The sequence below is a fragment of the Balaenoptera ricei genome, chromosome 10 (assembly GCF_028023285.1).
Source record: "Balaenoptera ricei isolate mBalRic1 chromosome 10, mBalRic1.hap2, whole genome shotgun sequence".
Lineage (NCBI taxonomy): Eukaryota > Metazoa > Chordata > Mammalia > Artiodactyla > Balaenopteridae > Balaenoptera > Balaenoptera ricei.
Genome location: NC_082648.1, coordinates 5,627,244 through 5,642,284, shown reverse-complemented (window position 1 = coordinate 5,642,284; position 15,041 = coordinate 5,627,244). Strand labels below are relative to the sequence as shown.

General features: G+C 49.0%; 1 protein-coding gene across 2 annotated transcripts in view; it reads left to right on the top strand.

Annotated features, from left to right (window-relative positions):
• ANO2 (anoctamin 2) overlaps positions 1 to 15,041 on the top strand; it is a 361,403-nt gene that overhangs the window by 61,949 nt on the left and 284,413 nt on the right. For both annotated transcript variants that reach the window (XM_059935146.1, XM_059935145.1), the window contains one exon: positions 13,700 to 13,798. In XM_059935146.1, the coding sequence (XP_059791129.1) occupies positions 13,700 to 13,798 (99 nt within the window). The remainder of the gene's footprint in view (positions 1 to 13,699; positions 13,799 to 15,041) is intronic.

Below are 15,041 nucleotides of genomic sequence, written 5' to 3'. Positions count from 1 at the left end.
GAGCTTGACTTGGCAGTGGTCCCAGCAGCAGTGAGGTTTCTCTGCAGGGCCAGCGTTATACCTTCTTCTCCCGATTGCTATTGATCATGGTTATTGGTCATGAAGTCTTCATGTGAAAGGAGGCAGGCACCCCAGGGAGACCACTGGAGCCTTGGAGAAGCCACTCCCTGCATTGTGGTGACATCAGAAGAGTCACTGTCACACGAGGCGGTGGGGCACATGCCTCATCGTGTTCCCCAGACGCGTCCTTTGTCCTCTGGCTCCAGGACCCTGAACAGCGTCTGGTTTGTGTTCTGGCCCGCAAAGGGTTAAACAGACAACGTGCATTGACTCAGGGGCACCATGCGCTAAGTGTCACACCAGCATCAGGGACGTAGAGATGAAGACGGAGACGCCTCAGATGTGATCTTGAACCATGAGGGCTTGCAGACAGAAATCCTTCTCTTTCCTGTGTTGCTGGAGATGATGCAGACCCTACTTTTTGTTGAAAGCCTCCCCCGGGCTTAGCGCTGATGCCGGGAGGAACCCGGTGAGCTGCAGAGCCGGGGCGTTTTCCCCCGGGGGGCTGAGAGTCTGGTGGAGACAGGGGAGTCGGATGTGGAAAAAAGATGCCCACCAATCAAACATGGGGCCACTTGTCACAGATGAGTGACAGGTGAGCAGTCCGGGAGGGCTTCTTGGAGGAGGTGTGAATGGAGGCCCACCTTGGAGAGTGCTGCTTGACCCTGCCGCCTGGGCCCCGGGCCTGGGTCAGCCACTGCTGCACACGCCCCATCTGGTCTCACCTGCAGGCTTTGAGCTCGACTTGCTGCTGCTCCCTTCTTGCTCCCCACCCTCCCACTTGCCACCTGCCTTTCACCTACCCCAAGCCCTCAGCTCCTCAGCCTTTTCCCAGCTTCCCTCTCCTCCCCCTAGCCAGGGTCGATGTTTCTGATTGTTCCCCCCAGTTAGAATTACTTGCGTTCTTCTGCATCGACTCTCATTTTGTTATTTCCTGTCCTCTGTTTTCTAAACTCCCCAGGTCCCTTCTCGTTTATTTCCCCATCCTCTCTGGTGCTGTTCGCAGCACCGCCCAGTTTGTTATCATCTGCAGATTTAATTAGCGTGGTTGATGACCCTTTTCTTCCAGACTCGGGGCTGTGGGGAGGGGCGGGTGGCCTCCAGCAGGGCCAGCTCCGCGAGGTGTGTGTGCAGAGACTCGCGGTCGAAAAGCCTGTTTTGGCCACGTAGAGGGGACGTGTTCCAAACTGGGCTCTTGCCTCAGAGAGGGAAAAAAGTGCCCCGGGAGCCAGGTTTTTCTGGGAAAGAAGGGAGGATCCTGGAAACTGGATTGCACAAACCCCCTCGATTCAAATTCCTCTGGCCAGAGGACTCCGCGTGCAGAATCCAGTTATTATCGGCTCGAGCACCTGCTTATCCTGAGCCAGGCACCGGGCGAGGTGCCTTTCTCATCTTCTTGCTCATCTTCACAAGCACGCTGTGGGCCCCCTGTTGCTTCTGGGTTATTATTTTTCTCTTTTACCAAAAAGGAAACTGAGTCTCAAGAGAGGCCGCTTCACATACCCATTATCGCACAGGGAGTAAATGGCAGAGCGGGGAGTTGAAGCCAAGCCTCTCTGAGCTCTTCCTTTAATGCCCTCTGCTTCTCAGGGACCCCATCTGCTTTATCCCCTGGCCTCCAAACCACTCGAGGCTGATGGACTATTTTCATGGTACCCTTGGCAGAGAGGCTAAATTCTGGATATTTTTGGAAGCCCACAAAACAATCAGCTTCTCTCTTCTTTTTTTCTCATCACCGTCGATGGGTCTTTTCCTGAGTGTCCCTGATCAGTGCATCTGTATCGGGCCAAGATCTAGGTTTTAGTTAATCGAACAGCCTTTACTCATAAGCCGACTTCTCTAAGCTCTACCTTAATATCTTTCAAGGCTGAGTCTGGTGGGGAGGGGGGAGGGGGACAGGTGTGATAGTTGCTGACTCCGGCTTTTAGGTCAGGTCTGATGTTCTGTAGGCAGCACAGTGGTTTCAGTGTCCTCTCTCTGAGCTGTAGGGCAGTGATTTTTTTTTTTTTTTGACATAAATCGCCACAAGATCTTTTTTTTTTTTTAATCAGTCATCAGTTTTATACACATCAGTGTATACATGTCAATCCCAATCGCCCAATTCAGCACACCACCATCCCCACCCCACCGCGGTTTTCCCCCCTTGGTGTCCATACGTTTGTTCTCTACGTCTGTGTCTCAACTTCTGCCCTGCAAACCAATTCATCTGTACCATTTTTCTAGGTTCCACATACATGTGTTAATAGACGATATTTGTTTTTCTCTTTCTGACTTACTTCACTCTGTATGACAGTCTCTAGATCCATCCACGTCTCAACAAATGACTCAATTTCGTTCCCTTTTATGGCTGAGTAATATTCCATTGTGTATACGTACCACATCTTCTTTATCCATTCGTCTGTTGACGGGCATTTAAGTTGCTTCCATGACCTGGCTATTGTAAATAGTGCTGCAATGAACATTGGGGTGCATGTGTCTTTTTTTTTTTTTTCAACATTAGCATCTTTTTTTTTTTTTTTAACCAGTCATCAATTTTATACACATCACTGTATACATGTCAATCCCAATCGCCCGATTCAGCACACCACCATCCCCACCCCACCGCGGTTTTCCCCCCTTGGTGTCCATACGTTTGTTCTCTACGTCTGTGTCTCAACTTCTGCGTAGGGCGGTGATTCTCGATGGCGCATCATCCTCAGGGAGGATAACTTTTCCTTGGCTGGGACTTCCCAGCACCTTGGATCATGTCTGGCATCCTTCCCTCCATCCACTAAGTGGTCGGGGTGCTCCCCAGTCATTGTGACAAAAAAAGCTCCCACCCACTTCCTAAGGGGATGGCACAGCTCCTGTGGTTTGCATAACAGAGACACGGAGAACATCTCAGGGCCAAGTAGGGGCGAGCAGGTGGGGCTCTGGCCTCCAGAGGTCAGCGCGGGTAGCCCCGTGCGATATTGGGTTGGAAGAAAGGGTTCTTTGGCCGAAGAAAGCTTGTAACTAGGTTGCAGAAGATTCTACAGCTTCTTTGTGCGTGTTCAAAGTCCGCCTCCCTGTGTAAGATCTCAGTTACGAAGGGTTAGTGACCCCGAGAAGGAGTCGTCAGAGCCGTGCCTTCAAGAAGCCTGCTTCCTCTGACCTGGAGGAGGTCACGGCAGCACCGAGAGGCTTCTCCTTTATTCTGTTGACCATGACCTAGACCAGCCCCAGAGCAGCTGGACGGTCGCTGCCTGTCTGCTGCCCTTCTTGGTCTTGCTAGGAGGTGGGAAGCGGTTCCCTACTCCACTGAGAAGGAGAAGGAGGAGGGCATTCTCTCAGGGTTCACTGATGGGGGGGACTTTCATTGTTCTTTATCCTGTCAAAGATATAATGCATCCAGGGGAGTGTACAGGGCTGACCCATCAGGGTCACTATTGTGAGCTTCACGGGCAGCGGCAGGATTGTGGGTGGAGCGTCCAGCACGGGCCGCATCTCAGCCCTTGGCTCCCGAGCTCCACTCCCCTTCTGCAGCCTCATCTCACTCCTCTTCGTGCCACCCACAGCCTTTTGCACATGGAAATCCCATCACGGTGTTCGAAGTACCACTCAGGTTCCCTCTCCTCCAGGAAATCCTTTCTGACTCCTCCAGCCTGGAGTCAGCTCTTCCACTGGTTTCTTCTATCATTGAGAACTCTTGGTTGCATCGACAGAAAACCCAATTCAACTGGTTTAAGCAACAAAGGAAATTTATAAGCTCATATCATCAGAAAGGCCATAAGTAGGTCTGGTGAGGAGTAATCCAGCAGCTCAAATGAGGTTCCCAAGGACCCCCTATTTCTCCATCTTTCTGCTCAACCTTTTGCAGGGTCCACTCCATCCTCTACTTACTCAGTGGTCCCTTGGCTGACCCAGGGCTTCCCTCGACTGCCACTCTTCTCCCCAGAGTTCTGGCAGACAGAGAAAGCTGCTTTGCCCCGAAACCCTAGCCAACATTTCCTCACATCTTATCGGTTCCGGTTGCATTACAAACATATTCCAGAACCAGTTGTTGCGGCCAGGGGGATGAGTATGCCGATGGGCTCAAGCTAATTGGTCTGATCCCTGGAGTTGATGGTGGGGTCAGTTCTACCGAAAACATATGGCTGCGATCCGGGAAGAGTATTTCTCTGGGCGCAAAATCTGGCAATTATTGATGAGTGAAAGGGGAAACAGCCAACAAATGGGCATCGACTAGTCGTCCTGTCCATTTGGACATTAATCACCACAGTCATGATGTTATTCATCTGTCTTGTGTGTTAGATATCATTTATCTGGTGTTTAAGGAGACTGGGAGCCGTAGGATGGCTTGTATTTCTTCTGCGTGCCCTTAACTCTTAGCATATTGCTGGTCACACAGTTGTTGCCCAATAAATACTTGTTGATTTGAAATATGATGGGGTGATTGAATAGTAGGAAACAGTGGAGATATTCCTTAGGGGAGAGGTGAGTCACTGCTCAGACAAGGCAAGGGCACATCTTTTGGAGGGAAGGCGAGGGGAGTTAATGACTGATAGCATGAATGTTTTATAGAAGTGCCTTGAGGAGGGAAGACAAGTATCTAAATCAAAAAATCACACAAGTTTTGAGTTAGGAGGAATACGAGAGAGATGGGTACTTTGAAAGGTAATGTGATGGGCTTTTAAACTCCTGGAAATGCTTTTCTCTGAGTGGGACATTTATTACACGGGTCAAAGGAATGCAGGTCCTGAAGGAGATACTGGGCGTTCCTGCCCAAAGGTTTGATGGCTGTTGAATTTAGTGGTGCTCATTGGTGATCCGTAGGGAGACGCTATGATTTATTGTCCAATCTGGGACATTTTTGGTAATACTAAAATGCTACGCTGGATAGAACGATGAGGCAGAAGACATAACCTGGGACTGTCCCAGCACAGCCAGGACCTATCAGTCGTCTTTGGTCTAGGTCTCTATCAACCGCCCAGCTAGGCGACCCTCTGCCCCTGCTCTGCAGCTGCCTTTCACTTCTCTGGGCCTTGACATGCTCGCAGTGTCCTGGTGGGGTGAGAGGTTGCTGAGAGCTGGTATCTGCAGCATCTGATTCCACTTGGGGGATGTCGGCTGTCCAAAATAGTTCTCCTGTGACGAATAGGAAAGGGCGGCATTTTCCTCTGGTCTTTCCTCCAGTTTATCTGTGACCTTTTCCCCTCTGTGTGGGGCTGGGCCTCTGTGCCTGGGGCCTGGTCTTGGGAGAGGCCCTGTTCTTTCTGCCAACATCTTCAGGGCTTATGGATTTTTATCCTCTTCTATGGTAGAAGTTGGGTCTCTGGCTCCTGAATTCTGTTCCGCCTGTTACTTCCCACATTCTAAATTCCCAAGGGAAACACTCTCCTTCAGCTTCACTTGGGGCTGTTCAGGGAAGCCAGGAACTATTGCCACGGTGGGCTCAGCTATGATGTCTCTCAAGTGGGATCCAAGAAGCATGGTAGCCTCCCTGTGGAGGTCAAGGGCATGTGCTCTGTGGCCCAGGGGGCAGCAGGATGCCCTGCACTTTGAGTCCCAGGGCAGAGATTTGGCAGTGGCTGCCCCTGACCTTGCTCCTAAAAAAATCCTTTTATACACAGTTTAGAATTTGCAAAACGCTTTCCTGTGTATAATCTCATTTGATCCTGAGATACCACAGAATCAGTATTAGCTTTTGAATACCTATTTATTAATTAAAAACTAACAGTATATAATATATTTTAAATAAATAACATGTTTATTTAACATAAATAACATATTTTATGTTATAAATGACATTTTATATGTTATAAATAACACATTTTTATGAAAAATAACAATATTTTTCAAAACAAAAAAGTGGTGAGAAATGTGGCACTATTTTACATTTTTGCAAATCTTTTTTCCCTAGCCTTATTGAGGTATAATTGATGTATAATAAACTGTACCTATTTAAAATGATCTGATCTGTTGAGCTTGGGCATATGTACAAACCCATGAAGCCATCATCATAATCAAGACAAAGAATATATCTACCACCCCTGAAAGATTCCACGGGTCCCTCATACAGTCCATCCTTCTCTCCTCCAGGTGGTATTATTATTAATCATTTCAGTTATTTTAACATTGCCTATGAGTTTCAAGAGCTTTGGTGACTCGCCAGAAATGGTATGGCTGGGAAGTGACAGAGCTGGGGCCCAAGACCCAGTCAGTCTTCAAACCCTAATACCCATGGCCTTCCCATGACCAATCTGCCCCATGACAATGGTGAAGATTTCCCCCGTTTTCTTCTGTGGGTTTTTGAAGTGGAAAGAAGCCCAGGGAACACTTAATCCCACTCCGTTGCTGACTCCCCATGAGGTCCCCGTCCTTCCAGAGTGCTGGGCTGCCCTGGGGGCCCCTGCAGGTCAGGGATTAGGTGGGGCGCTGGCTCTCTCAGCCCTTGGTGTATGAGAGGGTCTGACTCCTTAATTTTTGCTGGGTTCCCTCCTCCCCAGTTCTTCACCTGGGCTTGAGAAGAGGTTTCCTGGGTGTCAGCTGTGGGGAATACAGTGATGTGCGATGCACAGATTAAACACTGTGCCACCAGGTCCAGAGGTCATGTCTTCTGGGCGCCTGTCCATGTTGGTAGCACAGAAGGCCATCCCCCACTTCCAGGAACTTTTGGTGACAGCTGTTTTCCTTTGACAAAATTATGACAAGAGTGGCTAAGTTTCCATCACCTTAGGACCCTGGCTGGGTTGTCCCCAATCTTTGCTTGGGAAGGAGAAGCCTTTTCTGTAAGAGCAGTCTTGGTGCTGGTATTTTTTGGGGTGGCGGGGGTGGTCCCTGGGGCAGGGTTCGGTGGGCATTTGGTCCTGCCCCCTCCGTCTTTGCTGATCACTCACCCATCCTCCCCTTGGCCTGGGGAGGAGAGGGTTGGAGAGGAGAGTCATCTGGGGCCTCCCGGGAAAGCAGGTTTTCACCTTTTCCTCCTCCAGTTCTTCCCTGCACTTAGTTCCAAGCCCCTGTGTCTCTGGGTGGCCCAGGCAGACCCTGCTCCCGGACCATGGGTTGGAGGTTCCTGAAGGAAGTTAAGACTTTGGTCTTAACGATGACACAGGTAGACCAGGGTGTTCCTCCATGCGGCCGTTGTGAGGACCTTCTCATTTTCTGCTCTGATTTCCTGCTTTCAGGGCTACACCCCACACTCCTCCTTAGTCTGCCCCAGCCACAGTCTCAGTACCGCCTGGTGTAAGTCCTCCAGCTGCGTGGACGTCAACCTCGGTGATCCGAGAACGTGGGAGCCCCTGCGGTTTCGTCTCCCCCTCCCCATGGGACCGCATGCCCTTGTTCCTTGCAGATCCGGGGTGACCCAGGTTGGTGACATCTGGGAGGCGTCTGCCCCCCTTGGTCCCTCTCCATCATCTCCCTGCCCCCGCCCCGCGCCTGGCAGCCCGCTGCGGGCCGCAGTGTGCTGCAGCTAGTGTTCTCACGGCAGGCTGGGCCCAGAGCACACGCAGGCGTCCGGGGTCAGCATCGGGGTGGCTTGGCCGGGCTGCGGGACAGGAGGCTCGTGGAGTATCGGGTTCCAGCGTTTGGCGGGGACTGCCTCCCATTCACTCTCGTCTCTCCGGACGGGGGACGTGGTCAGGTGAAGCCACATGCGATCTTTGGAAGACAACGAGACATGAACAATACGGAAAATCTCACCAGGAGTGCGCGGCCTCCGGTCCCTGACAAGGGCTTTGAGCAGTGGCTGGAGCTCTAGGGAGAGGTGTCTGGGAGCGCGGCTCCCCCCACCCGCAGTCCCCTGTCCCCCATCTACTTAATCTCCCGTGTGTGGCGCATAGAACTGCCCTGGACGGGTTGGGAGCCCCCAGGGACATGTGACGCTATCCCTCACAGGCACCGTGGCATGGACCCTGATGTCAGGAGACCTGGATTCCATTCCTGGCTCTGCCCCTGACTAGCTGTGTGTCCATAACCCAGCCAGTCAGCCTCCTGAGCGCCAAGGTCTTCATCTGCTACTTGAGAAAGATGTGAAGCGTCGCTGGAGGGCTCTTCAACTCCAGCATCCTTTGGCCAAGTCAGTTCCTCTTCTGAAATGCACCGTGGTCGTCAGCTGACCGTGCTTTGAGCGGTCAGCGTGGGGGTGTTGAATGGTACGTGGAAGTCTGATGCCTGGCAGATAAAGAGACCCACGACTTCTGCATTTGAAGTGTCCTTTATCCTTCAGAGCATCCCCGATTCTCCTCCTTAAGGCTGCAGCACCTTTACGAGCCTGTAAGGCAGAGAGGTTCCAGGTACGTCCAGCTGCGGTTCAGTTCAGGCTGTGTCTTGTGAACACCAGGATGAGCTCATGCCGATGCAGTAGACCTCTAGGGATGGGAGCAGTGCCCTGAAGATGCAGTGAGGACCCCAGGGCTACCGAGAGGAACAGAGACGACCTCCCACGAGGTCTTTATAAGTTTCCTGGTCAGGTAGAAACTTGAACAACTTTAGTTGTGGGCACAAGACGAAGATTCAGAAATGACACTTAAGGGTAGCCAATTTTTAGAAACTGGTCACAGGATCTGAACAGAACCGAAGAAATCTGTGTGTGTGCATGGAAGTTGTAAGACGTAGTTACTCAGCATTTACTGTGTGCCAGGTGCATGGTGGCTGCTGAGGACAAAGCAGTCAGCAGGACAGACGCAGTCTTTGTCTGCATGGAGCTTAGGTCTGGCCAGGAAGCCAGGCATTAGACACCTGCTTACAATGAGCGCAGGAGTGGTCCGTGCTAGGAAGGAGGGGGATGGGAGCTGTGCAGGTAAGAGGGGGACCACGCGTAACTCGGGGCTCAGGGAAGCCTGCCCCGAGGAGGTTCTGAAGTGAGAAGCTGGCTGGACCAGTTGGAAACCAGTGAGAAGGGCTGGGTGTCTGGAGTCCAGGGAGGAGGGCGGGAGGGGCTGGTGCCTTAGAGAACATGCGTGCGATCAGGTCTGCTGTTGGGTCAACTTTAGAGAAGAAGGGAGGAAGGGAGAGACTGGCGGATGAGTTAGGGCATGGGTTCAAGGTGGGGACCTGACTCTGCCTCTTGTGAACTCAGGTTTCTGTTGGTTTACTTAGTGGTGAAGGAAACCAGCTGACACACCTTGAAAGACACTGAAAGAGCCGACAGTCATGTGATGGTTGAGGACTGTCCATTTCCTCTGACCAGAGTACTGACAGCCTCTTCTGGGGTGCTTCCTCCTGATACCCAGGAACTGGAGAAACAGAATTTGTAGGGTTTTACGAAAATGGAATCATGGGGAAAAGAGTTACGTAGTTTTGTGAGATGTTTCAGTTGAGCTGGAGGGATGTTCCTGCCCCATCATGCATTTCATGTTTGTTACCCCTGGGATAGTGCAACCCCAAGATGGATGGGTTTGTGCTTTCTTAGAGAAACCTTTGTGCACTGGTTCTCCTTTCTCTGACGACCAGAACCAAATTATACGTTTCAGCTCATTTTACATGAACGTAAATTTTAGTTGCCTGATGAGATTTAGGAGCCCCTCCGCTCACCCTGATTACTTAGTTATGAAACCTCTTTTAGGGATGGATTATATGCTCTCATGCCTAATCTCTTATACTTCATGTTAAATTTTGTGTTGGTTTCAGAAAACAGTGCTTTCTGACCGTGTCCTCAAATTCTAGAGATGAATAATACTTGGAACCCATGGTTTCCTTTAGGTCCATGGGACATTTTGAAAATCCTATAGATAAAAACTTCAGGGCAGTAAACAAACCAAGATTTTAATCTAACAGGAATGGTTTTCCCCAAGTCTTTTCTATCAGTTGCAGGAGTTTTGTGAAGACCTACTCTGTGTCCAGCCTGTGCCAGGTGCTTGAGGGACACAAACGAAGTGTCAGGTACTGTCCCTGTAGTCAAGAAGCTGTCATTTTAGTTGAGTAGAGCGAATCCCCATCATTGCAATGGCCGACATCTGTTGATGAAGAAACCGAGGCTCCCTTGGTTAAGTGACTTGCCCAATGTCCTACAGCTGTAAAATCCACGATCCAGATCCTAATCTATTTGAATCCAAATCCCAAGCTCCTCCTATTTCCCCTGCTATGCCTAAAGGAATCCAAATCCAAGGTACAATGGAAGTTAGCTGGGCCTGGAGAATAGGAAATTTTTTTTTCTTTTTTGGTTCAATTTATGTTAACTTACAATTTTTCGATTTCTGGGTTAGTAAAAAGAGCTTATGCGTTTGGTGATGGTTCTGCTGAGGGATTTTCAAGTATTTGTTTGTTTCTGTGTTTGTTTTTTCCGGGAGACATACATCTCGGTGTTCTTTTTATGAGAAGGTAACGATGTTGCACGGCATGAAAGAAACATGATGTTAGCACCAGCACAACTGCATTCCAGCTTTTATTTTCCCTTGAAACAAGTTCCATTTGTGCAGAATGGTGAAGCAGCATGCTTTGCTGGAGGGAACGAATGCCCCGACATTGGGGAACAATTTTGCATCAGTTTAATACACGGTTGGGCTGCAATTGATAGAGCCTCTAAAATCATAGGGGCTAAACAAGGTGGAGTTTTACCTTTCACATAAAAATCCCGGAGTCAGCGCAGGGTGGCTGAGACACTCCATAGAGTCAGGACCCAACATCTCTCGTGATACTTTTCTGGCCTTGACTTTGACCTCGAGGTCTAAGACACTTGTATTCGTGTTTCAGGCGGTAGATCCAGGGGTAGGGAAGAGGATGAAGGGGCAGAAGTCATCCACTTGCATCTTTGCGGGGGGCTACCAGGAGCTGCTTCACCCCTCCGCCTGTACCACACAGGCCAGGAATGAGTGTTATGGTTACACCTAACTTCAGGTGGGATGCAGTCTTCATTCCGGAAGGCCGTATGCTTAGTTAAAAAATAAAAGGAGAATGGCTCTCAGGGGACAGCCAGCAGTCTGCCACCAAGGCCACGGGTGGACCCTGGCCCTCCCAACCCCTTTCTCAAACATCTGCATCCACTTAATGGACATTTGGTACACACATGAGGCACCACTTCCAGATAAAGTTAAAAAAAGGGGTTCATCACAATTTAAAAACAAAAATGAAACCAAATGTTTTAAAATCAACAACAGTCACGATTTCATCTTAGTGAGAGGGATGGTACTGTCTGCCATCTTTCACTGAAAACATCATTTCTGGGGCCATGATGGAGAGCTGGGACTTCAGGTCAGCTTCACAGATGGTTTCTTTTCTTCCTCTTTCTTTTCGCTAAATTAGAAAAGCTAAAATTACCGTTAGAAGTAGCAGCAAGTGATTGATGACTCTGTCTAGTAGTCCTGGTATTGCGGCCATAGGTGGACAGAGAAATTGGGGCAATTTCTCAGTGAAAGCCGCTTCCAGGGCTTTGTCGGAACTATGTCCACTTGGGAGCTTGAAGGCTCAGTGTTTCATCTTAGGACTGCCTCTTAGATTCCTCCCATCCTTTGATTCAATTTTAGTCTAAAAGGCACGTCTTTAAGTTCTGTTGCAGCCCTCGGATGTGGTTTTTAACTATGCGTAGTAAATGTCCTGTCTGTCTTTGGGATGAGAGGAGAAAACCACCAGGTAGAGCATAGACTGCCTGGATTTGAATACTTTTCAAAATCATACTACCTGTGTAACTTTGGACAAATTATTTGAATTTTCCCTGCCTCGATTTCCTAAACAATAAAGTGGAGAGTGATAGTACCCGTGACTATTGTACGAGCCAAAACACACAACCTCCCTGATCTGTCCGGGCACACGATTCACACTCAGTGCAGATGCGTCACAGTGATGGGTATTATTTTCAGGTATTTGTCAACTCTAGACCATCCAAGACTTTCAGACCACAGTTCAATCTTCCTGGGAAATCCTGGTTTCTTCTTCATTCTTCTCCCCTAGAAGTCAGGAGCTTTCATCCCCGAAGTGGGGTAGCTTCTGGATGTCTGAATTATTGAAGAGATGGTAGAGTGCCTTCAGAATCAGAGAGACAGTCTTCACGTGCATTACAAGCATCGTAAAATGTCTTTTTATCTTATTCATCATCTCAAAAACCCACGAGAGCCCCGTTGTAGACAGTGCACTTTGGTGGGGAAAGCAGTCTTCTCCCCGCTACCTGGTTCTCTGCCTGGCACACGGGGGGATGTGCTCAGATGCCTCCACGGGCATCTTCAGTGCTAAACTGAGACCGAGGGCGTATCGACGAACACCAGCTGGTCTTTGCAGATGACTTTGCAGAGGACTGTCACTGCTTTTCTGTGAACAGGATCACTTTTGCTGCTTGCAGGGTTGGTGCCTTCTCAGTCCTGGCCTCCATACAGCCTGCTTCACGAGATGCCCAGGAAGCCAGCAAACCCGCCTTTCCCCTGTAGCGTGGTCTGTGGGGGGTGAATGCAACAAGAAACTGCGAGCACATGTCTCTGAAGGGCACACTCACTAGGACCCGGTTCCCACTCCGCCCTCAGCTTTATCCTAATTGTCAGTGGCACTCGGTCCTGCATCACATGGGTTTCTCCCAGCAGTCATCGGATGAGGGATTTTGCTATTGGCTTGTTCTGCTTCCTTTGTGAACACAGTGTTTGTAATTCATTTTGCAGGTAGTTTTAGAAGCTTCACACCAATAATGGGGCTTTTGCCCATTTTTCCTGCTTGTTTTGGTCTTTTTTCATTTAGTGACAAAATGAATTAAAGTGTTTTTTTTTTTTTTCCTTTGTGTGCTTGTTCTGAAAAAAAATTGAGGTTTTCTTTGAAGGTGAGGAGAAACTGATGGCTTGATGTTGTAATCTGACCAGTTTTTATAGCATACACTGTTCCCCGGGCCAGATGAGTTGCTGAGTCAATAAAACCTAGTTTTCAGATATTCATCGCTGTGTTTCCTTTCCTTACTTTCCATTTTTGGGTGAAATCAGTGCACTCACAGAATGACTTGTCCTGGGACCTAGATTCATAGTGGTATTCACGCGGAGCCCTGCCCAAGATTTATGTTTATGATATTATACTGAGTTGTGCCATTTACATGATTAGTTATGTCATTACTTTTAGGCTTAGATGATCCACTTTTGTGATCTGGGCTATGACACAGCAAAATAGTAGAACAAAAATACAAACTTAACAATGAAAATATCTGTATGGAGACAGGTTCCAGACTGTTCACTGAATCCAGCAGAGGTAAACCGACTAACTGCTGTAACTACTAAATATAAAATACGTGATGAGAATATACTGTACAGCACAGGGGATTATACCCATTATCTTGTAATAACTGATAATGGAATATAATCTACATAAATACCGAATCACTATGCTGTATACCTGAAGCTAACACAATATTATAAATCAACTATACTTCAGTAAAAAAAAAGCGTTAATGGGATTTCTGTGAAAATTATAATTGCTTACATTGCAAATCTCTGAACACAATTGTTTTAACTCCCCTTTTCCTCTGAAGCGACCAGACCTCCAGGGAGCACACTTTGGGAACCTTTCCCTACTCTGGATGAGAGCATTTCTAGACCAGAAGTAGTGAATGGGGTATGGGTGGGAGGGGGCTGGCCCTGGGTGAGGTATAAAGAGAACAAAACCCAGAAACTGAAGAAATAACAGGTCTGGGCTTCTTGTTTGGGAGAGTTGGGGAATCAGGAATTTAAGCTATGTCTCCTAAGTGTTTCTCTTTCTTCTTCCTCATCCCTTACAGAGTAAAAGCCAGGGCTCCGTCTTTGTCCGGATCCATGCCCCATGGCAAGTGCTGGCCCGAGAGGCGGAATTCCTGAAGATCAAAGTCCCCACCAAGAAAGTACGAGCATGTTTCTGCTGGGTTTGGGGCCTTGCGAGGGCTGGCTGGGTGTGTGCATAGCGTTGGGAATGGGGCCAGGTGGGACGTGGGTCCTGCGGAGTTGGAATCACACGTGTCTCCCTGGGGACGCTGAGTTTGTGATGTGGAAGAGGCGAGGAAGAGATGGGCGGGGAGGGGCCGGGCTTGGGAGATGGTGTCGCCTCAGAGCACCGCCAGGACGTGCTCCGTGAGAAGCTGAACGTTGCCCTGGTCCAGCTTCTTGATTTCTCTGTGATAGCCCCCTTCTCCCTCCCTCCCAGCGTGGCCAGGCATTTCTGTAGAGCGGGCGTAGCAATGAGAGCAGACTAGCAAGCCTTGCCGCCTGGGCAGGCAGCCTGCGGGGAGAATAGCGCCAGGCTTGCCACGAAGACCCCTCTTCTGGTTGTGACTCTGTCGGCACTAAGTGTGGTGTGACGGTGGCTTTCTGTAAAATAGAAGGTTCTTTCTCACTCGGGTTGATCAAAGGCACCTGGGGAAAGTGTTCACAGTGTTCATGCCTAGAGCCCACCTGGGACTTTGATTTAGTTGGCTGGTATGGAATGAGGCTTTGGCATCAGTATTGTGAAAAAAAAAAAATCCCCAGGAGGTTTTGATGCACATCTGGGTTGAGAGCCACACGGTTCAGATGATTTTTGAGGTCCTTTTCAGCCGTTGTAGTCTATGTATAACTTAAAAATTCCCCAAGGAATTCCTGGGTGACAGTTGCCTTGCATAAGAAAATCCAGCAAATACCTCCAAAGATAAAAGAAATGTGTCCACAGATTAACTCTTCTTTTTTTACTAGGTATTTTAGGAGAAAGGGGTGGTTATTGACTTTGACTATTTGAGGCATCTCTAGAAAGGGCCCTGGGACAGGTGATACTCTGGTTTAACCATAAATGATCTATAGGTGATCTGTCTCTGTCTCTGACACACACACCCACACACCCACACACCCATCAATGGTTTTACTTCACAAGTGGTGACCTAGCTTTGCAGAGATCACAACTTCATCATTCTAACTGCCGTTACCATGAATGTTCACCATCCCCGTCATTAACAGAACTACATATTTGCTGCTTTCTACACAAGCACTATTACCACCCGCCTTCTCTCATCACCATCTCCACTATCAGTAGCATGGTTAGAGAGAGCAAAACATTTGGATTAGCATCATTGGCTGTGTGTACACCATCTTCGCTACAGCAGATCTACTGTTCCCATC